Source organism: Condylostylus longicornis, unplaced genomic scaffold, assembly GCF_029603195.1.
Source record: "Condylostylus longicornis isolate FDR11 unplaced genomic scaffold, ASM2960319v2 ptg000101l, whole genome shotgun sequence".
In the NCBI taxonomy this organism is placed as follows: Eukaryota; Metazoa; Arthropoda; class Insecta; order Diptera; family Dolichopodidae; genus Condylostylus; species Condylostylus longicornis.
Window position 1 is genome coordinate 1,224,167 of NW_026578069.1, and position 26,450 is coordinate 1,250,616.

At 22.9% G+C, this 26,450-nt stretch overlaps 1 protein-coding gene across 1 annotated transcript in view; it reads right to left on the minus strand.

Moving 5' to 3' along the window:
* The window catches only part of LOC129614137 (heterogeneous nuclear ribonucleoprotein L-like), a 198,873-nt gene that overhangs the window by 96,774 nt on the left and 75,649 nt on the right, over nt 1–26,450 (minus strand). The window contains exons 2-3 of the mRNA XM_055528538.1: nt 21,597–21,779; nt 18,619–18,682 (exon numbers count right to left, since the gene is read on the minus strand). Coding sequence (XP_055384513.1) covers nt 18,619–18,682; nt 21,597–21,701 — 169 coding nt within the window. The 5' untranslated portion in view covers nt 21,702–21,779. The remainder of the gene's footprint in view (nt 1–18,618; nt 18,683–21,596; nt 21,780–26,450) is intronic.

The following is a 26,450-nucleotide window of genomic DNA, read 5'->3' on the forward strand; positions in this document are numbered from 1 at the left end:
TTAGATGGAGTCACACATAATATGAATGACCGTTTTGTCGCCATCCTGACAGAATCTAAACAAAAGTGAATCCAATTTGTCCAGTTTGTGCAAGTTATAGTTTACTGGACAATGCCCAGTAAAGAAACCGTAATAGTAGAACCAATTTGATTTTGATCCAAGTCAAGCAGCTCTGAAGAGAACTTTAGAGCTGATTCAAGCTCACACTTATAAATGGCTCCGACTTCACCTCGTAAACATCCATACCCGTGAAAGAGTCATATGACAAAATCCTAGTTAGAAATTTTTCTTCAAAGCATTTTATGTTCATTCATATTCGAAGTTTGTCAAATGCCTTGGTCTGAAAGTTAAAATCGGAGACATTTTTGAAAATCGATCCTGTGAAACTTCATACCTTAAAAATGGCTCCGACAAATGCTTTTTTAAATTTTTAAGCCCTTTCAAGTTTAAAAAATTATGAAATATTTTCAGACCCCATGCTTTCATCAATTACTCACAAAAATTGGTTATTCGAACATTTTGGAATAGCTAGCTCTAGCATTTATTTTGCAAAATAACTATTCCGAGAAATGTGGAGATTATTTTCGTGTAGTGCTTTCTTTACATTAGAAATTTTGCAATAAATTCTATTATAGCTTTTACTTTTATATTCATTTAATGGAGGTTTATTGCATTTGATTTTGTTTTTATTAATTACATTTCAATTACTTTATTTACTATTACAGCTTTGGCATACTAGCCAATAATTTTATTACCATTGTTACTTTGAAATAAAATTTACTCCTATTTAATTTGTTCGTAATTTTATAAATTAATTAATGACAGCAGTCAAAATCGGTTTCATGTACTTATTACTTATCATAAAAAAAAATTTAACTCTCATTTTCTATTGTATTCTCCACATTGCAATACATGGTGGAACAGTCCATCTTAACTCACCATCTTCATATTTTTTTTTTGCAATAAACTAGGCACTTTAAAAGGAAAAATTAACTCTTATTTTTTCTATAAATATTACTTTTTTATTTTTTTTGTTATTTTATTGCTGTGTCTTTTCAGTTTCTTTTATTTTACAGTCGTAAATTTCTTCGAGTTTGCACCGAACCTATATAACATAAGGTACAGTTTTATATTCCCTATCATATCTATCTATAGCTAGCGTATTTTTAACTTATAAAAAGTAATTATCAGAACGAAAGAGAAACATAAAAAGGAAATCAAACAAACAGTAAAAAAAAACGGAGAGAGAGTAAAAAAGAGAGAAAAAACAAACACTAATAAAAACAGTTAATTTCGTAATTAGCGTTTTCCTTTCAGTTTAACAATTAAAAAAAAAAAAATAAAGTGTAAGAAAGAATGAGAAAGGGAGAGTAATTTTAAAATCATCTTTGTTGACTTAAGATAATTTTAGAGAGTGATGTCGTCATGTCGTACTAAAGTAATCAAATAGTAAAGAGAGCGTACAATGAGTTCATATTTTAATAATAAATGTTAAAATTTCGAGCTTTCTATGACACGCCATTCGTATTTGTCTCATTAATTTTATTAGAAGTGTTATTTTCAATTAATTGTATCATATTTTTATACTTGATTTTCGACTTATGACTAACAGCAATATGACGTGATTCAAAATAGAAAAAAACTTTTCAGGGCACTTGTATTTAATTCAATCAAATCTTAAGTTTATCATTGAACTATGACAATTATAGGTAACACATTGTAAAAATTTTTACAAACGATCAAATCTTGATTATGTCTTATTGTCTTATGAGATTATCCAAAAACTTCATGCTGGCGAAACAGATGAATTTAAATAATTTTAACTCTTTTCAAAGCGGCATACTAAAACATTCCATTCTTGCAAAACTAGTAAATTTGCTATCATTAAACTTTTACTATGGGTTAAAAACGATAACACCAGGAATAGTTTTTCATATCTATAGTAAGAGGAAGCTTTCAAAACAGTGCTAATGACTGAAAAGGATAAAATGACTCATTTTTTTTTAATAAAAATTAAGTTCAACTCTAAATTAGGTAAATTAAAGTCGCTTCGTGATCTTAATAAACACGATGTAAAAGAATGAAGAAAAAATTATTTTCGTGTTTTTTCATTGCTCGTACTGGAACTTCTGTTATATACCTACATTTTAACTAACGAAATATGAACTTTCACTAAAATAATATAAATGTACCTATATTCAGTGCTTTCAACTTCAAAATAACTCGGGAGAAAAAAAAATTGTAATAAGTTTACAAGAAAATTTCCTTCTTTAGAGTTTCGAAAATTATTATTATTACGAGCGTAGGTGGCACTACAATGCATTTTAATAAAAACTGTGAAGAATTTCATGAAAGGAAGAAACATGTTACTACAGTAATTCTTTAAATTAAAAAATAAAACAACAATAAATTAAAGAAAATAAAATTTGTTTTTTCTATTTAACATACTACTTTTGAAAGTAGTATGTTAAATAGAATAGTAGATAGAAGTTTATAAGAATAACGTTAAGCAGCGCATGATAGAAACCTACACTAAATTGTTTTTGTCATGTAAAACTTACAAAAAAAAAAACTAAAGAAAAACCAGTTGCCTTTTTAATTTTTTATTTATGTAATTTTCATTATTCTTACGTTTTAAAAATATTTATTGTATAGAAAATGGTCCAAGATCTGCAAATGTAAGGGTAGTGAAGTGAAATATGTCAAATCTACTCATGTAACATTTCAAATCTATTTTCCTAATTCTGAATTTTGTGACTTATTTATAGAATGATAATTAAGGAATTGAGTACAGTCATATTTGCAAATATGTACTTACAAATTATGACAAATAATTAGAAAGTCATAACAAAATGAGAGTATGCAACAAGGGTAGGCTGTATTTTATGTACGTGCGTCCGGCTGCATATCGTGCACGCCCATGCCCATCAAAAAGTCGTATGGCAAAATCCTAAAATCGTATGACAAAATTGTAGATAGCCAATATTCTGCCTAACCTGTTAGTGAGTTAAGCAGCATTCTTGTTAAGCATATAAGAAACAATACTAAGTCACGTAAGGAGAGATCTGTTATTTTAATTTTCTCATTTTATTGCAATTTTTTTTCGAAATTCCAAACTTGAGCAAAATTTTTTTTTTATGAGAAATAAATCTGTTTTTTTATATCCGTTTTGTTTTTTATTTAATGTTTTAGCAATTAAGTTCCGATGCGAAAAAATTCGTAATAATGTATACTTGATGTAGATCTAGTACTAGTGAAAATATTTTACAAAATTTTTTTTTGGAATTAAGAATTTTTAAAATAAAAATTTTGTTTTATTTTTTTCATTTATTTTTTTTCCACAGCCCTATTTAATTTTGAATAATTTTAATTTTTTTTTCACCAAAAACAATAAGTTTCTTTTATTTTGCAATATGCAGCCCAAATTGTTCGTGTCTTTTACATAAAATAAACATTAAATAATTGTACAATTCGAAATTTAGTTTAACAAATCAATTATTTTGAAGTCTCAAATTAGACTATTTAGGAAACAACAATTAACACATTGTCTATTCAAAACAAATAATTTATAAAACAATTTTTATCTATACTCTACAATCTTCTATAAAAAAAAGCGTATTTCTTAATTCCATCTAAAACTAAAATATCCAATTTTCATGTATTGAAACAACACGCAATAAAGAACTAGAGTAATCTACCGTTTTTCATAAAATTTCTTTTTGTTTACTTGTTTTTTTTTTTTTTTTTTGGAGTATAGCCAAAAGTTGTAAAATTTCCATCCACGTTTTTTGTTCAATATACACCAAAATGTTATAAAATCTTGTATTTGTATAGATTTATATTATATTAAGGACTCTTAATTTTTCAAATAAAGCATATTGAATTTTGGAGTTGGAAGTACACCATTTAAACAGTGAAATATTTTCCTAATAAAATTGGATTTTATTATAAAGATAGTGTGTTTTTATAGTGACCATTTATGCTTAAATTATTGAATAAGTGTTTTTTAAAAATGAACAATGTTTTGTACCGGAAAGCTCATTTTGTATCATTGGAAATTTTAAATAAGTATGCATACTGAATTTGTATAATCCGAGTTTGAAATATGCGACATACTTGCTACTGTAGCGTGTTTAAAGAAACTAATCTAAATATACCTATAGACCGCTTCATTCAAGCTCATCTATACGACACATTTACAACGCATATTTTCTTGTATTCAGTACTGTATGACGCATTCGTTCTTGTATTCAGGTGTTTAAGCAAGTTATAAATTTTTTTGCAATACAAGATGTCTTAAATAAAGAGCTTTTATTTTAATGCTAAATTAACTTCGATTTTTCTAACAAAAAACACTTTCTACTACAAAATATTCTCATCTACGTTCTTCAGATCATAGAATAAATTTCATATTTTGTATCGATAATATTACTACATCATTATAATATAGTGGCTTCCCACAAAACTTTTCATTTTCTTCCATTTGTTAATAGCACATGGTAACCAATTACATATGTATGTATGAATATACTATATATACAAAACAAAACAACATCTAAAACGAATATTTTATGTGTATACGAATTATATTGCTACCTGTTATTGCTTCAATCCAATATAAATTGAAGCTAATTAATTAAAATTTATCATTTTATTCGACAACACTGACATATCATTCGGAATTAAAGGTAAATATCAATATATAGAGAACGAGAAACCAATATATATACATACATACATGCAAGCTTACAAAATAGAAAACAAAATATTAAATAAATTTTTATTTTTATTTACCAACACACATTGAACTTTTATTCTCTTTATTTTTATGTTCTAAAATATTTATATACAAATTGTAAAGACCCCAGAAAATCATTCTCTGATATAGAGTATCTTATACACAGTGACGGATTTACCATATATGCAAGGTAATCATTGGGAACGAGCGCCCGAAAAAAGGGTACAATTATTATGCGAAATGTGTAATTGCACACTGTTCATTGCTTTAAAATAGGAGAGCGCAATTTTTGGAAAACGTGTAGGGCGTCGAACAAGTCAGAACCGCACCTGCTTATACATATTATATAGCGTCTCTAAGTCTTACAAATTAAAAAGAAAAAAAGTGTAAAAAGAACAAAATTTGAGACCAAAACAAAAAACAAAAAGAAAACAATACTGAAAGAAAAGTAACTGTAAATCTATAAAAAAAAAAAAAACAAATTGAATTGAAATGTAATTGAATAAACGTGAGACGATTATTTACCAAAAGACAACAATAAATTCTATGTAATACATAAACAAGAAAGAGAGAGAAAAAAAACGAAAAACAAAATTTTAACCTCATCGATAAGAATCCGACTAACACCATTTTCATTTGAAACATTTTTAATGAGTTTTGAAAAATGTCCTTGTCTTTAATATCAAATATAGAATGATAAAAAGAGATAGTAACATTTTTATAGGAAAGAGATAGCAATAACAAAACAAATAAAATGGGGCATTCTAATTTTTTGTTTTTCTCTTTTTTTTTTTCTTTTTGTTATTGTCTTTTCAATTTTTCAACTATTTTTGCTTGATTTAAGAAAAAGAACAAAAAAATCGATAGAAATTTTATTTTCAAAATGGAATAAAAAAAAACAAAACAAAAAAAAACATAAAATAGTCTCGTAGGTACTCGTAAATATTTGTAAGTAGTTTGCCGATTGGTTAGCTGATTATATGGATTATTAAACCAATATTCAAGCTTGTCTATTGACTGATTGTCCTATTTTTTTTTGTATAAAATATAGCCATAAAGTGTACAGTTATAAACTTTACTATGTAACAATAACAAATTCTATGTGAGCATTGCATTTGAAGGTGTTAGTAGTCGATTTTAAATAGAATATTTGTTATACGATAAGAAACTAGAAAATTAATATTGTACATTAGAGTTGAATATGAGGCAACTTTAAGAATTTAGAAAGACAGAATAATTGTTTTTATATTTACCATTAATTTTATGTGACTTAAGATTCAGTTTTGTTAACTAACAAAATACAGAATACATATACATATATATATATATTCTGTATGAATTAATGATTTTTAAATATTTAAATTGAAAATTAAGCAAAATTTAAATAAATATGAAAAGTTTCATTGGGTAGGATCTATATAGTTTTTAAAGAAAAGAAGAATTTTTAATAGACCTGAGCTGGTTATATAACTATGTGTGCAATAATGATGATGTGTGCAAAAATACTTAAGGATTCGTGCAAAAATACTTAAGGATTCCATGTAACTGGCTTCTCGTAGATCAAGAATACCAGTTGCTCAATACTCAAACATAATCTTTCATATTGTCACATCATGTACCTAGTATTAATTATTATTATTTTTGTTATATAATTAATGGGAATTGATTCATGTGTTGTTGCTGTTGTATAGATGCGGTTATTACATTGTGATGTTAATTACATAAAAATATTGTACTTATTATTATAAGTGGAGAGAATTTATGATTTTTTACGTTTAAATACTGTCAATTATTAAGGTACGTAAATGCAAGTGTAAAATTTGAATTTAGTTGAAATATCGTTAACGCCACATTAACATTACATAACATTACGACAACCATAGCTTTTATAGGCTTAATTCAAAAAATACACTACCCGATCTTGTGAGCCTTTGAAAACGCACATTCCTCTATTTTTTGGATAAAGTCGAATGGCTTTAATTTTAATTTTTTGTTTTTGCAAATTGATGTTCTTTATCAGCATCCAGGAATACGCTTTTTAAAATCATGTCTGTCCGATTTCTGGTTCCCAAGACACAAAACTTCATTACAGAGCCTTAAAAAATTTTTTAGGAGCATCAAGTAACGAGTATTCAATAATACGACAAAATAACTGGATTGCACATCCTAACTGTACAAATTGAGATTGCACATGGATCATTTCTCTATAAATTAGAATATGTTAGGCTAGAAATTGTTTGCCTGCTATGAATTTGTTCTTGCTTCGTTTATTGGAAATGCGGTTTCGTTTATAGTTGTTTTATTCGAATTTGTCATTATTTTCACCACTAATTTATAATTAATCTATGTCCACAAATATAAACTCTTTCATAATTTATTAATAATTGAAAAAAAAAAATCTTTTAATTTTTATTCTTTGCTTGAAAATAGATTTTTTATTTTATACACTTCTTGCTGTTCATGGGCGCTTATCACGTCAATGTATAAATTTTTTTTGTTTCTAAAAGAAAGAAATTCAATTTTTCTTAATATTCGAACGTTTTCAATAAAATACAGGGTTTAAGTCAACAATACTACAAAATTATTTTTATTATACGATCATGAAGGTCTCTCTTAGAATTGCAATTAAAATGTGACAATAATATTTTACAATTCCAATAGCTTTTATTTCAATGAAAAGATAACAATATAAGAATAAATTTTAAAAGAACAAAAACTTAACCTGAGTTCTTAGAATATGTGCTTTTATTTTGAAATTTTATTATTTTTTACTTTAGCTATAAAATTTTTTCTAAAGCAATAATAAATTATTTTTTAAAAGAACAATAGAATTTTCATGAAAAATATTATTGTATATATAAAAAAAATTATTATTAAAGATGCTTCTTTATGAAATTCCATTATGAATGTTAAATAGTTTGTGTTCTTTTTTTTCTATTTTAAAAAGTGTTGACTTTAAAAGTTTTATTTTGAATCGAAAGGAGACTTTCTGTAATATGAACAAAATCAGGATTTCATTTTGTTATTGGTAATATGAGAAAAAATGTTTGAAAAACAGATTTAATAATAATTAGTAATTATATAATTTGGATGTGCAATCAAAGTGTTGAAACGAAGCAATTGAAACTGAAATTTCAATTTTTACTACGGTTTATTAAAGGCTAATCTTATATTAATTATCGTTATTTCTTTCACAAATATGAACTTAAAAATATTCGAATTTGAACTATGAGCTACCAAGCATTTTTCTTCATAAAATTAAAATTTTGATATGGGACCATAATGAGAGATCAACTAATATTCCAATCTTGAAAAAACTTGGTATTATGAAAGTACAAAAGTTTTAATAAAATTCCCAAGTTTACTAGAATTTATTCTTAAATTTAAAACAATTATCATTAACTTAAATCTTATCCAAAGAAATCTTGATTTAAATATTTTAAATTTATTTTAAACCATCAAAATTTTCATTAGTTTACCCCTAACAAACAAAAAAATGGTTAGGGTTTTCTTTAAAATGCAATTTTTTCTTAATTTTTATTATTTTTGAAATAAACTTTGATTTTCTCTTTTTTAATATGGAAGTAAAATTTTTGACCTTTTTAGTGTATCCCTTACCAAAATAATAATGAGTTTTATTTAAATTAAATGGAATGGAAGAATTTAACTAGAACAAAAAAACAAAAACAAGGAAAAATAATAATAAAAACAAGAAACAACAAAAAATATGAAAAAAGAAATGAAAAACTAGGAATTTGTATCGTCATTTTATATAAAAGAAAAAGAAGAAGAAAAACCACCTTCGACTACATAGCACTATTAAAATCACTGTTTTAGTAGTTGTGTATAGTTATTCACAGTAATAAGACCAGATAGTGGTGAGTATAATAATGATTTCACACATAAGAGAGTAAAGTATAAAAGCAGTAATGCAATACATGTGGGGTTCAGATTTTAATGAATGGAAAAAAAAAATCTCGGTAGAATAAAATTCTATTTTTTTTTTTTCATCTCGTTTTCTTCTTCTTAAATTTTCTTATTTCCATAATTTATTTTTGGTTTTTTTTTTATTTTTTTGTTGTTTATTTTTTTGACTTTAATCATTTTAGTTGTATTTTGAAGGATGTATGTATGTCGTTTGATAAAGAGTCGTTTAATCATTTATATTTGTACGTAGATAGATGAAAGGCATATGAGATATGAAGATGCTTATTTCAATTATGAAGGAAGATATCAAGAAACTCAAATATTTATTTACGTACACATAAAGTTTAGAATGAATATAACAATAGAGCATTACTGAATAAAATAAGATAAAATTTTATTTTCAAATCGGATTTCATGCATCCAGTTTCGAAACAGAAACACAATATTTCGTGTCTCGTACCAAATTCGTTGGTTTATGTGATCCAGTATTATCCAGAAAAAAGTAGATTTCTGTGCCACATAAGATATTTGTTCTGGAAACTGAACTCTATGGTAAAACTGTGTGAAAAAGAAAGTAAGTTTTTTTGTCTAAGAATGCAATTTATGTTTTTTGAGTGATGCTATATGAATTGAGAATAAATTTTTTATAATTTGGAAAAGAAACGGAGACAATTTAATAATATTATGCAAGGCCTTTGCTAAAATATTATTGGTCTGGTAGAGATTTCTTATAATTCATAAATTTTGATAATATTGGTATCGGTTAGGTGTTGACCACATCGGATTATTCTTTTTTTTTTTTATCTTAATCATTAAAGTTCTTCTTTTTTACCAGATTTATTTTGAATGAAATTATTTTGAACAAAAAGAAAAACAAAAAGAAAAAAAGCTCTTGAATCGCAAAAATTATTATTATTTTTCTTGTTTTTTTTTTTATATTCAAGTGAAAATCCTTGTGGAATTTTTATATTTATATTTTTTTTTTCTTATCCTTTTACTTAATATACTTTTGTTTTATGGTTGTTTGTGTTTTTTGGATTTTCTTTTTTAAGTCGTTTTGTTTTCTTTTTATTTTTTAAGGAAATTTTTTTTTCAAATATAATTTTTCTTTTCTTTATTCTCATTTCCCTACTATTTTTATTTACTTAACAGTACATAACAAAATTAAAAATCCTGCGAAGTGAAAAACGTAAAAAATTTTTTATAGTGTAAAAGAGGAAAAATATTTTTTAATAAATTGGGGTTTGTCTTATTGATTTTTTTTTTTTAATGTGGAATATTAATTAATTTTTTTTTTAATTAGAGTAGCTATTGGATTTCTTCAAAATTTAATTGATATTGTGTAGAGTGTTATTTATCAATACTGAATTAAATTCAACATTTCATTGGTACCCAAAGAAAATTTTTGGGAATTTCTATTAAATTTTCTTTGTTTCATTTATTTATAGTGCAATTAACTTTTTATTCAGATTATAATTTCTTAATATTATTTGTATAACACTTTGTTAAAGGCAATTTTTAAAATCAAAATTTCTTTGATTTATCGTAATGTTCAGGCAACACAGAAGAATACTGAATAACAATCAATCACTGAATTTTAAAACCAAAAAATTGTGTTCGGAGTCTTGCAAAACATTTTCTAAATAATTGAAATACTTCCAGTTGAAATAATAATAAAGGAAAAATGCTGATTTCATATTTAATGCATAAAATAGAGCTGAGGTGTGTACAAAATTCTGTACTTATATTATATTTAATAATATAAAGAGCGAGCTAAATTATTTTCTATTTTATTTCTATTGTTGTAGAAAAAAAAAAAACAGAAATAAAAATGAAATTTATAAAATGTAATTTCAGCTATGATGCATGAACAAATCCTTTTTTATTCCCTATTTTTTTGAATTTTTGTCTTTGTGTGTCTTGTTTTTTTATAATATTTATTTTAATATATCCTTAATATTTTATATATGTATATGCAAATTTTTATAAAATTTGAATTTAAAAGTTTTTATACACTTTTTTTTTTTTTTAAAGATTTCTTGTGATTTTTGTTCCGTTCTCTCGAGAAATTCTTAATCCTTTAGAGAGACAATCATACATAGAAATCAGAAATTTTATGAATAAATTTATTTTGTCATATGTATATATATATGTATATAAAAATTATATACGAAAAACAAAACGACATTTAAATAAACAAAATAATATAAAAAAAAAAAACTAAATAACGATAGATGGGAAACCCTGAACTGAACTTAAAATCCTTTCTGTTGTAGCTTTTCCTTTTTCTATATATGAAATTATTCTTATTCTTATCCTTATATCACATCCTTTTCGCTATTACTAGAAAAAAACTATTTCTTATGATTTTTGAATTTTTTTTTTTTGTTGCTTTATTATTGTTTTATTTTCAAGAGATGCTTTTTTTTTAAGTTTTGAATAATTTATGAAAAAAACAAAAACAAAATAAACAAGTAGAAATTTTAAGTTAAGATTATTGCAGTGGCATCTTTCGGTAGGTGTTTCTAGTATTTTAAAAAACAACTATTTTACTTTATAATTCAGTTGTAGCTTGTTTTTATTCTAAATTTTTGTTTTTCTTTTTGTTTTTTTTAATATTTTACATGCTCTCTATGCAAAGTTTATTTTAAAAATATTTTTATAAATCTTGTAGACAGGTGAATTTAGTAAATATTTAAAATATTTTAGTATATAGCCCTATGTATTATAAAATATGCTAAAAAAGATTATTAAAATCTCATACTTAATTTAAATTTTTTAAAAGCATTACACGTATCTATTCTAGTTCTAATAAAAATTCGGTATATATGACCATATAAAAATGTAAAATTCCATGTAAAATATAAAAACATCATATAGATTTAAATAATTTTAAGATTTAAGCTTACTATATTATTCTGAAAATTTTGTAAAAATCTTTTAAAGTTTTGATACTTAACTCAAATAAAAAACTCAAATTTTTTATAATTTGTGTTAGAAAATTCATTTCAATAGCTTGTAAAATTTTCATGCACTGTAATAATTTCAACACATCACGGAAAAATAAAATTTTGTAATTTTTCAAAAAATTGCTTAAAAAAACTATTTCTCTTCTAATTTAACTGTGAAAAGTATCCATCTGTATCTCTAAATTCCAGCGATGATAGTGCGAAAAATATTCTAATAAATATTTTTGTTTTACAATTCCGAAATCAAAAACACTATATGAATTGTTTGTGAATGATATACTGTTATCGAGCAGCTGCTATATAAACTGGGAAGCACTATTTATATATTAGAACAATTTAGGAAAGTTAGATTAAAATAAGTATCAATGTCCGAATCGTAATTGTGATAAAATTATATTTATTGATATTGTACGAGTGAGCTTCCTGTAGATTAAAATTCAATTTAAAAAATAAATCTCATACTGGGATAAGATCACAATACAAGACACAAATTTATTACAACCAAGGTAAGTAATTAGAGCAATGCCCTGGACAAATTTAATTAAAGTTTTTGTGAGTGTTTTAATAGCTACCAACAGCTTAAATAATGCAAGATGCAGTGATCAAATTTTACAAAATAAATTAATAGCAATGTTAGATCACTTGTTCTAATATAAAAACTAATTTATACATTTACATTAAAATTTTGTGAAAAAAAAAAAATCATAGAAACATAAAATTACCCCTATAGTTATGCAATTTTTTTTTTATAGTTTTAAATTGATTTTTAGACTTTATCCAAGCAAATTCAATGCTTTCTCTAAATATTTTTATGAATAACATTTTTTTAATTACAATATTTTGCTTTTATTAAACTGCCTTTATAATAAAAACGGAAAAGATACAAACGTATACAATTATTTCAAGAATATTACATTTATTGTTCTATATCATCAAAGTATGTTCAGCCTTCAAAATCTACTGCTTTTTTTCAAAACAGTAAAAAAAAAAACAAAACAAATAGCATTTTTTTTTACAATATATGCAATATGAATTACAGAATTTTTTCGTGCATTTTTATTTTGTAAAACCTTATGAGTTTTTTTTTTAATCTAAGATTTTTCCTTTTATTGTGCTTACAAAGCATAAAAAACAAAATCGTATAGGTATTGAAAATTCATTTACTTTAATCAATTTTTGTTCAGGGTTTTTTGTAGGTCCTTAAGATTTATTAATCGTTAACTCAATAAGTTAAGCAAAAATCGTGGTCCTTTAAATATCAGGGTAATTAAAATCTGTAAATAAATTTTGGCTTTAACTTTTATACCGAATTTTTATCTTTAAATCATCCACAAGATTTTATGTTCTTTTGTAATTTTAGATTAGAAATAAAAATATCAATAAATAAATTAAATGAAAAACTCTATTTGTATATATTTTATATATTTAAAACCTTCACATAAATACTTCATAAATCACACTTCAGCTGAATTCATTCAGCTCTTCATTATAAATTCATTTTAGCAATGCATTATTATATTGAGTGCAATAAATATCTGACTAAATCAAAATTCTTAAGCGATTGTAAATTCATGATAACACTGAATAAAAATATCAGTGAATACAAATAATATTATAAGAGAACCTACATATTATTATGGTATAACATTATGTAAATAATAATAATAAAAGTGCATAGAATAATGTAAAATTCAGATATATATACCATCATATTAAAAATGCAACAGGATATAAGAATTGAAAAATAAATAAATTTTTTAAAAAAGAGAAAAAGGATATCAGGATTTTTGAAAAAAAAAAATGGAAAGATTTCGTAAAATATATTTTCTATAAAATGGTACCGAAATAGTCACAGGGGAGATAAAATGCAAGCAAAGCAAAATAAAAAAAAATACACATTGCAAATATGGAGAAAAAGACTTTTAAAATGGCACACAGATGTATTAAGACTGATATTTTGAATATTCCTTTCTCTCTCTTTCCCTCTCTCTCTCTCTCACACTTTCCACTTTTATATTTTGAATTTTGGGATTTTTTGGATATCAATATTTGATTTTAGCTGTTGTTTTATATCAATATCATTGTTATATTACTTCAAGGATATACGGATCAATAATCACCATTCACAAAACAAAAAACAAAAATTAAAAAAAAAAATTTTTTTTTTCCTTGTGACATTTGTATATTTTTCAATTTTCATATTTCATATGAATACTTTAGGTATCGAAAGGATATATACAAAAAAAAATTCGATAGAACAGGAAATAAATACAATATAAAGTCAAAAAAATTTTTTAGAGTAAATTTCAAATTCGGTAATACTTTTAATATGCATAGCAATATACTCGTACTCGTATTATTTAAAAAGAGAATAAAAATTGCTATGGGAAAAACGAAATATACAAATTAATTTTTAAAATATTGGTAAAAATATCTGATTTTACGTACAGAAGGTACTTACATAATCAGCATATTACGTACAGCAATTGAATATGCCTATAGTTTTTGAAGTTTTTTATTATACAAAGTCCCTGAACGTATTAATAAAAGGAAAGGAGAAATATTATGAATCAATGTGTTGTGCAAGAACGTAATATTTAAATATGAATGAACAGACCTTTTTAGTAAACATATAGTTCTCTATATATAACATATAGACCGATATAATATAAAATTTCCTGCAAAAACTATTATGAAACAATTATACTTCTGAATTAAAATTCTACAAAGTATTCAAATAAAATCTTTCATCTGCCACAGGAAATAAGTATTATTTTTAGAAAATTATTAATATCGGGAACAGAATTTATAAAATCAAAACGTATTAATTGAGTTCTGAAATTTTGGAAAAAAAAAAAAAATTATTTGAAAATATAAACTCCCTTTTATGTTTATGGGTCAGTCTATCAAATCTCAGTCTATGAAAATTTACGGCTTAGTCTTCAATGGTTATCACATTCAATTTTTGAGTTTGAGTTTTGGACACCATAGCTTCCGAATTTTGGTTATTTATATTTAAGTGCATTTAAAATAAAATCATCAATTTAAATGTTTTTTTTGGATTCTTGTCGAATTAAAAACAAAATATTTTTAAACGGCTCCTTATAACCCCTTATTAACCCCTTATAACCCCTAAAATAGTCAATTTTTTAAAATGTTTTCTTAACTCAATTACACATATTCAATTGGGTATAATAATCATTAATATTCATATGAGTGTAATGCTAATAAGTTTTATATATATATATATATTTCAGGCAATAACATGTAAGTATATAAAGCATGCCTTAAACTTCACTTCACTATATACTAAAATAAATAAGTTTTCTTTGTTAATATATAATTGTGTATATTGAATGTATAATTGTAATATTGTATGTTCAATTATTTTGTTATATTAACTGAAAAATTATATTATATTTAAAAATTGTATTATATATAGGTACGATAATTATTTAAAAATTAAATTTTTAAGAGTAAAACTCTGTTACACATATGAATGTATATAAAAGTATAGTTTTTTTTAAATTATTAGAGTATATACATAAATATAGATATAATATAATATTATTTTTGTTGTTTGTCTGTGTGCATCAGATATAATATAGAAGATGAAGGTATATATATATATATATTTAAATTATATTTAATGTATATTTATATTTGTATGTATACATTTATTAATATGAAATCATGTTTAATATTTTAATTTTAACGCTATTTTATTTCAAACGAAAAATAAATAAGTATATTTATATATATATATATATTTAATTTTATAATAATATAATATTTTTTTTCAAAAACTATTTGCATTTTTTCTTGAGCAAATCTATAATGTATATTTGTAGTATATTAAAAATTATAAAGCAGAAAGAATAATAATTTTCTACAAAAGCTACTCCTATATGTTTGTGATTCAAGTGGTTTGAATGTTGTATGAATGTATAATTAAATTAATAAATAGTTAATAAAGTATAAAACATTTATTAATTATGTACATAAATATATGTGAACTAATATATAAATTCATTGACTTCTGTTTTCAATATTAGTATGAGTGATGTTTAATTGTTGTCTAAGAAATTTTGATTAATTGAGCTACAATTTGTATTCCTTTTTAAATTAAATATGTAAGTTATTTGATACTTAAATACTTGTATATAAGTGAAAGCTAAAAAGCATATTAGTGTTACATAATTATTTAAATTAAAAGTATTATTATTCAGTAATATTCTCACATTTAGAAATACTATGAATGTACAGTATCAAATCTTAAAGATAGTTTAAAATAATAGTGCATAATATTAAAGTGAATGCATTACGGTTACAAATTACTGTCCTTTATATAATAAAAAATATTAACAGAAAAAATATTTCGGTTTCTAATACTATATTAAATAGCGTCAACACGCTTATTAAATTCGAATGTACTCGTATAAGATGACTGTTTAAAAGACCATTAAAGAACATTAGTTATAATGTTCTAGTCTCTTTAGATTTTAGTTGTACTCAATTATTAAAAGTAAATCTGGAAAATCTCTTTTAAATTGTAAAAAGAGCAAAATGTTAAGAGAAAATTTCATAATTGAAAAATTTGCTCAATAATATTTGAATAGCAGTGCTACTATTTTATCGTTTGAGTGAATTATGAATATCTCTAAAAGAAAAATAAACAAGAGAATTTTAATTTATTTAAAATTTTATTATTGGAGCAACCAATTGAATTTGTATAAAGCTCTCACTTGATAAAAAGAAATTATCTACTGCTTATAGGTTTTTTTAATAATACAAAAAATTAAACAAAAATTACGTGGCATTCCTTTATTATTTTCTTTGAAATATTTTCTTAAATAATAAATAAAAGTGAATTCTATAATGTGTTGCCTATAGTGTAACTGTTCTATGTAAAATATTTCACGGTGTCACAAAAATATAACAGTATTTTTGTTTTTCTGTGAACTTACTCATATTTTTCATTTTATGTTTTTTTATCGATTAAGTAGTTAAAAGTAGTTGGTAATGACGTGACAGTAGTATAAAATATTATATATATATATATATAGTTACAATGTAATCGTGTTTCTTATTTTTGACATTTATATATTTTGACGTTTATTCTGATATTTTTTTTTTTTTTAATTTTTATTTTGATATTGAGTAAAGGTGGTGGTTCGGTTTTATTTGATGATGTTTCTTTTCTGATTTTATATATAGTAGGGTTAAAAATCAATGATGGATTTACAAAAAAAAAAAAATATATATATATATATATATTTATTGTTTTAAAATTTGAGTTGTTTATATATATACATATATAAATATTTATATATATAAAAAAATATTTTTTAATATTAGAGTTCAAATTTCTTAGTATTTTGTATATTTAAATTAACAAAAAAAAAAAAAAAAAAAAATAAATTAATATTAAGTTTTAAATTTGAATATAGAAGCGATAAATAAAAATAATAAAATGTTTTCACCTTTTTTTTTTCAATTTTTAATATTTCTTTTTGTTTAATATTTTGAATAATTAAAAACAAAAAATGAGAAAATAACTAAAAAGTATTCGTGCGATGTTAAAAGTAAAGTAAAATAAAAAAAAAATTTTTTTTTTTATATGAATTAATAAAAAAAAATGATTTTGATTAAAGAGTATATAACAATAATATTGTTCAATAGTTTTAAAAATTTCAAATGACCTTTAAAATATAGAATGGCAACTTAGTAAATCTATATTCCGTTTCGATGCCATTCAATATATAATGAAAATATAGGAATATTTTAAATAAAATTTGAGATTTAGTTAAAATTAAATTCTTGTGTTTTGAACAATTTCCAGAAAATAAAATTGAATATTGGAAAATTATTGAGAATTTTTATATTCTTAATTGTTTTGAAATGAACTAGTTTCAAGAATATATCTTATAGTCCTATATGACTAGTGGCGAGATAGCAATCGATGTAATGAAAAACATTGATCTAAATTATCGATCAAATCTCGATCCAAATTTTAAACAAACGAATTAATTGATTTTTAAGATATTTATTATATATATATAAATATATATAACTATTATATATATATATAAATATATTTTTATGATTCTTAGAAATTTTCATATGATAAGTTCAATGATATTACAATTTAGCAAATTATATAAATAAAATGTAAATAATTAATTAAAAAAAAATAAAATTAGATTTTGAAAACTTTATAAGTATACCGCCATTTTTATATTAATATTTCAATTCAATTTGTATTCAATATTAACAAGTCTAGTTAATGGAATTATAGGAAATCGGAAAATTTGTATTCCACATTAATAATCGAAGTTAATGGAATTAATTCTCAAAATTGCGTATAATTTTTAAATAAAAATTTTTCATAATTTTATCGGATCTACTCTTTAATCAATTGGTTTTATGTATATTGAATTTAAAAAATAAATAAATAATATATATTTTTATTTTTGTTTATAAAATTATGATGAAAATATTATGCAAAAGAGTAAAAATGTCATAAAATTTTTTCTGTTTTTTTATTTATCCCTCTTTTTTTTTTTCAAAAAGAAATAAATAAATTTTGATTTAATTTTTATATAAAATTAAAAATATTATTTCTGTTAAAATAATGAAGTAATTTTAAAAATAAATACAATTTTTCTATATTGTTTTAACAAAATTAATTACGCTGTTTACAGACGTTTTATTATTGTAAATGTTACGTTAATTATCAAAAATAAATTTGGCGCGAAAATGATGGTAAAATATTTAACTTGTATAATAAAAATTTTTATTTAAAAAAATTACTTCAATATTTTTTTTTTTTTTTGAAAATAAAATGTTTTTAATGTCGATTAATATAGTTTTCTTTTATAATTTGAAAAATTGAAATTTTGAAAAATTGATTTTTTTTTTGTTGTATAATATAATTTTTAGAAAAGAAAAATAATACAAGTGTATAAAAAAATAAACTCTTACCTGTCGCTAATGTATAGTCCCAACTAGTATCTGTATCATTTTTGTATACATTCAATTTTTCGGGCTGAAATTTGAAAAAAAAAAACAAGATTAAAATACTAAATAATACACAATATAACATTGTAAATGGAAAATTATTTTGAATAAAATTTTCGATGCCTAGTTAGGATTCCGTGCTCTGATATTTTCAAAAATTACAATACAATTTCATATGTTTAAATTCCCAGAATTCAAATTTTAAATTTCATGGAAATCAGCCAGTTATTCCTCTCCATAAGCGCAAAAATGTAAATTTGGCCCGTAATAATCGTTCAGTTGTTGGCACCAGATTTCTTCCACTAGATAGAAAAGCTAGATAGTTTCTCGCACAATCAGACTGAGCTTATATATAAATTTTTAAATAAAATACACTTTTTTTTTTTTTAGATATAGTCAAAAAGGTGATGTCGACCCGTATTAAACATCTAGTTCCAGAGACCCAAAAGGTGATCAAACTGTTTCATCGTCGGTAAAAACTCAGATATATATTTTCGTGAAAATCGATTCAGCTGAACTTGAGATATTGATGTATGAACTGACTGACAAACAGACAAACAGAAAAACTAACCGACAGACATCTCTCTAAAAATAATCTACATAAGCTTCCCTATCATGAAGAAAAATATTTCCACCGAAAACTCGAAATGCTAAATTTGGTGCCATCTCATAACCTCCGTTATTGTATGCAATGCGAACTGTAAAAAATGTTCTACTATTGAGCTGTTTTATTCGACTTTATCGAATTTTCACAAAAAAGTAAATATAGATTACGGACATTACGAACAAGTGTAAATAGTTGATTAAAATCTGAATGATTTTTTCATATTAGTTTATAAAAAAACAAAATATTCTGAATGGGAAATAATATTTGTATAAAAAAAAATTGATTACAAAATATATTTTTTTAGTTTTTCAATTATATTTAATTCACTCACATACAATATGTATGTAAAAAGGAACATAAATACTCAGATCTAAAAATATAATATATATATACTCGTATACTCGTATATGTTAGAATTTATATATAGAAATATTTGTATTTGCAATATGTCTTCTTAAAACTAAAAAATTGGGGAGAGTGAACCAAAGAAATTAAAAGAGGTCCTTTAAACAACTACTGCTACTTCTCTCAATTAAATAATTTTATATTTTTTCAAGTGCTTTAAAAAGAAGATTGCAATTAACTATCAGTATATTATATGATTTTTTCCCCTGAATATTTTAATTAAAATTTATTCATATTCATTTTTATTTATTTTTGAAGGATGAGTACATATTTGAGTACATATTATATTCTTTACATGAAAAAAAAAGAAACAGAACAAAATCCATAACCAGGTAAAAATTTAAAAATATTATTTGTTTTTAGTTTGAAATGTTCATACATGTACTCGTATGTATAACAAAACGGGAGCTTCAACTTTGTATTAGTCATTTTTGTACTTAAAATATTTGATATATGCACTTGTAATATTAAGTAATAAATTTTTAGATAAATCAATTAATTTACCATAAATATAAAGATATGAAAATAGTTTTAGAAAATGTGTAAAGCAATATTTGAAATTTAGTGCCGCTCTGAGCAAACAATAAAAAAACCCTAAAATTTTTAGATTATTTCGAAAAAATTTCATATAGTTTTCATATTAGTTCTTGTTAATAAAGTCGACATCATACAATAATTCTCCATATCGAACTATTATATTTTGAATTAAATTAATTTGAGTATTCAAAAAATTGAAATATTGTGTTGGGATGTATTTTACTTCTTCATAAACCTTTAATAAGTTAACAGATTTGTTTTATTTTAATTGTTATATAAACCCTATAAGTTTAGTACTTAAATATACTTGTTTAACTCAATATAAATGTTTATTTGGAACAAAACTTCTATTAAGAAAAACATGTTCGAAATTATGTAACCACATATTCCACATTAAAATTCACATTTCAATTTCTATTGTTGTCACAAATGTATGTTGTCGCAATTATAAAATTATAATTAGTTAATTATAAAAAAAAAATAACTTGCTTTATTACCTAGTTTCACATAATTCTACAAAAATTCCATAAGGAAATATTTTACATACGTATTAAATAATTTCAGTGTAATTTGAAAAAGTTCACATTCATTTTATATATTGTTTTAAATTTGGTTTGTTTTTATTATTGCTTTGCAACAATTAATTTTAATATGTTTTGTTGTTCTAAAGCTATTTAAAATTTTTTATTAAAAATTGTTAAATCAGGCCATAATAAAATTATATACCTTTAACATGGTTTAAAATTCTATTTAATTTCTTCTGAATAAGATTATTTGCTAATTCGTATACTCAAGCGAATAAACAGGTTCCTCTTCGAAAAAAGTAAATTAAATAATTTTTAAAAAATTTTCAATTTTTTGACAAGGTCGTGCCCCCTGGTCGTGCAAAATTTTAAAAAATTTTAGAAATTTTTAATTTTTTGCATAGGTAGGGGTTCGTGCAAAATTTTAAATAATATAATTTTTTGCCCAGGTAGGGGGTCGCGCAAAATTTTAAAAAATTTTAGAAATTTTTGATTTTTTGCCTAGGTAAGGGGGTCGTGCAAAATTTTTAAAAATTTTCAATTTTTTGCCAAGGGGGCCGTGCAAAATTTTAAAAAATTTTAAATTTTTTGACAAGATAGGGGGTCGTGCAAAATTTTCAAAAATTTTCAATTTTTTGCCAAGGTAGGTGGTCGTGCAAAATTTTCAAAAATTTTCAATTTTTTGCCAAGGGGGCCGTGCAAAATTTTAAAAAATTTTAAATTTTTTGACAAGGTAGGGAGTTGTGCAAAATTCTAAAAAATTTTCAAAAAATTGCAATTTACAATCAAAACACGTTTTTTTTTTTACTTTAAAAACACGTTTGGTTCTAGGTAACAGCTTTATAATATAAAAAATATTTGTTACTTACTTTTGCATAATCAATTTTCAGTGTACAACATCCAGAATATATATCGGCACCATTTAAATTATCTCTAGCACGTGTTGCTGATTCCAAACTATCAAATTCGACCATTGCTTGTACACCATTTTTCTTAAATATAACAATACGCTGTACTTGACCATGTGGATGACATATTTTGTGTAGTACATCCTGTAAAAAAAATAAAAAAAAAATAATAAATATTAATTTCATGTATAGGAACAAAGGTTGTTGATAAAATTGTTTGTAACAGAATAAGGACCAATATTTTGTAATTAATTTCTTAACAAATTTTTTCTTATTATTCTTTTTGAAATTTCATACTCAATTTTTAAGCATTAATTTATTCTTAAAACCAAAATGAAGGTGTAAAATAAACAAATTATTCAAAAATTGATTCTCAGTTGAAAAAAATTTTGATACTGAAAAAAAATTGTTATACAAATTTTCTCTATTTAATGATTTTTATTTATTAATTACTCTACTTAATTTAATTATGAATAATTTTGTTCAATATAAAAATTATATAAAAAATTTTTAAGTCCTTGTATTTTTAATATTTACAAAAATATAAGCACCATATAGAGTATAAACTTATAAACAATTTTGCATTTGTATATGTGACACAAGTTTAATCTCTGTAAGTAAATAAAAAGAATTACTTGACATGATCCAATCAAACATTTCAAAAAAAAATTCAATCAAAAATATGAAATAAATAAATTGATAATAGTAATAATGTTTGCAAAGGAAAATATTTAAAATAATTTTAAGAGAAAAACGTGAATAATATTGAAAAAAATTAAATGAAAGGAAGAGATAAAATTAAAAATTAAAAATATTTTTATTTAATTTTAATTAAATGAATTTGTATTAATTTCATAGATTTTTATGAAAATAAAATATTTATTAAATTAAAAAAAAATGATTTTTTCCTTTACACTTAATTTACTATTTATTTTTTATGAATTTTTATTAAATCAGTTTTCTTTATCAGTCCTTTATGTTTTTTTTGTTTTTGAAGGATAATATTTTATTTTTTAATAATTGATTTAAAATGCTTTATTAAAAGTGGAAAATCATAACATAAAATCACATTTAATCACATATTATTTGTGAATTATCAAAATTTTTGAAGTTTTCATAAAAACAAGAAAGAAAAAGCAAAAATTAAATTTGATAGAATTTATTGAATATCCTTTTGACCTTTTATTACGCTTGTATTTTAATTACAAATAATTTTAAATTTTATATTCACGTTTTGGTATTTAGAAAACAAGAGCATGTGATTTTTAAATATTATTTAAATTGTTAAAAATTTACTTTGTAAGTAATGTTGGTTATTTGGCAAGATTTTTTAATTAAATTGAGTGAAGTATTTATAGATTTTAAACACAATTTTTAAATTTTTTTGATTAAAGTAATATGTGTGACATGTACTTTTAATTAAATAGGCATAATGACAATTTGAAAACTGAATTTTTCTGAATAACAAATCTTGTACATTATTCAGCTCATTAGAAAAATGAGCTCAGAAATTGAGCTAACTAATTATACCAATAAATCTCAATTACATTGGCTTAGATGGTCAATTTGTGATCTTATATTTGTTGACAACCTTGTTGTAATTGGATGTTGTTAATATGTTAAAACGGCACATTTGTGGTAATTGGAGTAGGGCTAGTGTGTTGCACTGACTATTGCTTCAATCAACCACCCAACTAATCTAGGCAAAATGGCATACTTATTCGTTATGATATCCCAATATTGACATTATTATATACATAATATTTAAATCAATATAATATTGAATAAAATCACTAAATTATGAGTTTACAAAATTTGTTTAAACAATGATAAAAAAATTTGAAGATGATTTTGTTTTCCCATCAACTATAAATTTCTAGGGGACACATTGAATAAAATCCCAAGTAATGAAATTATGTTGAAGAATTTTTAATCGTGTTATTGCAATATTTTTACTTTTTAATTTAATTTTGCAATTATTGAATTTTTTTTTTATAAAATTTAGCTTAAATGTCAAAATAAATTTATATTCTACACAAAAAATATTAAATTTTAATAATAAATTTAATAACTAAAATCCCCTAAAAGTATGCAAATTTATTTACATATAATAATTAAAAATGCGTGCGTTATACTAAAATCAGGTCAATATTTATAACGTTATAAGATTTAATTTTTAATTATATAAAATTCCAATTAAAATTATCTATACCACCGTATTAAAATATTAACCATATATAATTTTCAACGCAATCGATAAATTTTTTTTTGATTTTGTGAATAATTCACACTACTCTTACAAAATTTTTCCCACAAAAAATTAATATATGAGTATGGTAATATTAAAAACCATTCCTTTGATCTAAAAAAATTATTTTAATTTTATTATAAGAGATTTATTTAGTTGTTCATATAGCAAAAAAATACAAAATTATATTTAGGATTAATTCTTGTTGTTGAATGTCACAATTTAGTTAAAATCGATTTGCGATAATATTCATCATAATATGCGCAATTTAATATTTGGATACGCCTTTACATATACACATATATATATAATATATAACTCCACTTTTAATGAACTTTTATTTTTGGTATATATCAAAAATTTTAAAACTATATGTTGTTTTAATTATAATTTTAAATTTAGTTGTAAATTCTATTAAAAACCAACATATAGGTTATAATTAGTTAAAACAATTATGTTGTGAGTTTGGTAAGGTTTTATGCCTTCAAAAAGGATACAATTAATGGTTTTTAATCTATAAAACTGTTATACAGAATATTGTTTTTAATAATTTATTACTCATTTAAAATATTATTTTGTGGTAATTAGAAAATTATGCATGTAAAGCGAACATATTTTAAGATTTTTTCTTTCCATTTACAAGCAGGATAAAATTATAGTCTAAAATAATATACATTATTATTTAAATTATTCTCTGAGATTGTGAAATCTATCCCTATGAATTGAAAGTAAAATACAGTTTGAACAGAAATATAGTGAAATACAGTGAACTGAGTTCTATAACTGATTCCTGTGATACAAGGTCAATTTAAAAAATTTTGGTTTAGGGTTAATTTTTAAGATTTATTCAATAGATTTTTCGGTTTAAAATAATTTAAATTTTTTTCGAAATTTTCATTTTTCAACAAATTTTTTAATAAACTTTCAAAAATAAAATTGTATGACAGTCACATTACACAGTTTATGTACAGTCTACTTAAAGACTTAATTTAAATAATATTCTTCAGTTTTATGCTCGATCTTTAGTTAGTCTTTTCCATTAAATTTATAAAACTTTTTAATTATATATGAAAAATCTTAAGCCCAAGTTATGACAAAATGATAAATCTTTGAATATCCTTATGTAAGGATATAAAAGCTATTTAATTTTTCGATTCTCGAAAGCCTTTTTGCATAAATAATATCAGAACAATACAAATAAAGTTGGGTCAAACCAATGGTTTGTATTATAGCACTTTTCCCTTCAACAAGTGAAAATTCTGCTTTTAAATACAGTCTATGTATACCTATCACACTATTAAAATTATTTTCATTCATATACAAAACTATTTCTATAGGATTGCATATATGCAGTTCTTGAAATAAAGCAATAATTAATATAAAGTGGGGTTAACATAATGCTCGATTTTAAGGGTTAATTGTGTGAGTTAAGAAAAATAATTATATTTTTTATTGTCATGGAATTTACCGTTAACTTTTTGCGTTTATAGAAATTTGCTTGAAAAAAAGCTTGCGGTTTCGGAAATATAGGGTGTCAAAAATTCAAATTTTACAATTTTCAAGAGGCGATATCTTGAGAGGGGGTAGAGATGGAAAAAAATTTTCTTCTAACGAAATGAACTCCTTGTTAATGTCTAAAAGCCTTTAAAATTTGAAGCTTCTACATGCTGGGGTCTAGAAGAAAAACGACATCAAAAATTTGGAAAAAAAAGACTTTAGATAACTGAATATGTTTTTTTCAAAATAATCCAACTGATGAACGTTACTCCCAATTACACCGCGTAAAGGAAATGAAGTAGATAAATGCAAAAATAACTGAATCCAAACTCATAAAATGTGAATTTTCAATCAGATCAAAAAAAAAATTTTAAGTAAATTTTTCTGAAAATGAGAATATTGTAGATCTATACTGCTCTTGCACACATATGACAATATCTTTACAAATATAAAAAGTATAGAGAAACTGAGACCAAATATAAAACAGTTTCATTATAATTTTTATTAAGTTCATAAAGGATATTTGTATGAAAAAATAATTTCAAATTAAATTATTATGATCTATTTAAAAACTGAGAAAATTTAATAGCAATTAAAATTGTAAATATTCATTTTAAAAATATGATTTTCGGAAGGGCAAAGATTTATTTCAGACAATTTTCATTTTTCTTTTTCAATAAAATTTAATTTCAAATTTAGAAAACTTTTATAGTTTTCAGCTCCTCTTTTTTTTCTGTAGTCAACAGAATATTTTAAATATATGTTTTTTTTTTTGGAAACTTTATAAATACAAAATAATATGCACAAATATTCAAAGGAAAAATTATTTCTCGACAAATATTTATTTTGGAAATTTTTACTGGAACCATAGAGGAAGTTTCTGTTTTCTTTTTTTTTTTTTTTGTGTTCATAATAAGTTATAGAGAATTATTTATATTTTAACAAACAGAATTAAAAATTATCCAACTTTTAGTTTATCTTTTTATAGTTTTTTTTAATTTATACAAAAATATTTATTTTAAAATAAATAGAATTGCTTTCAATTTAAAAAAAAAAAAGTATTTTGATCC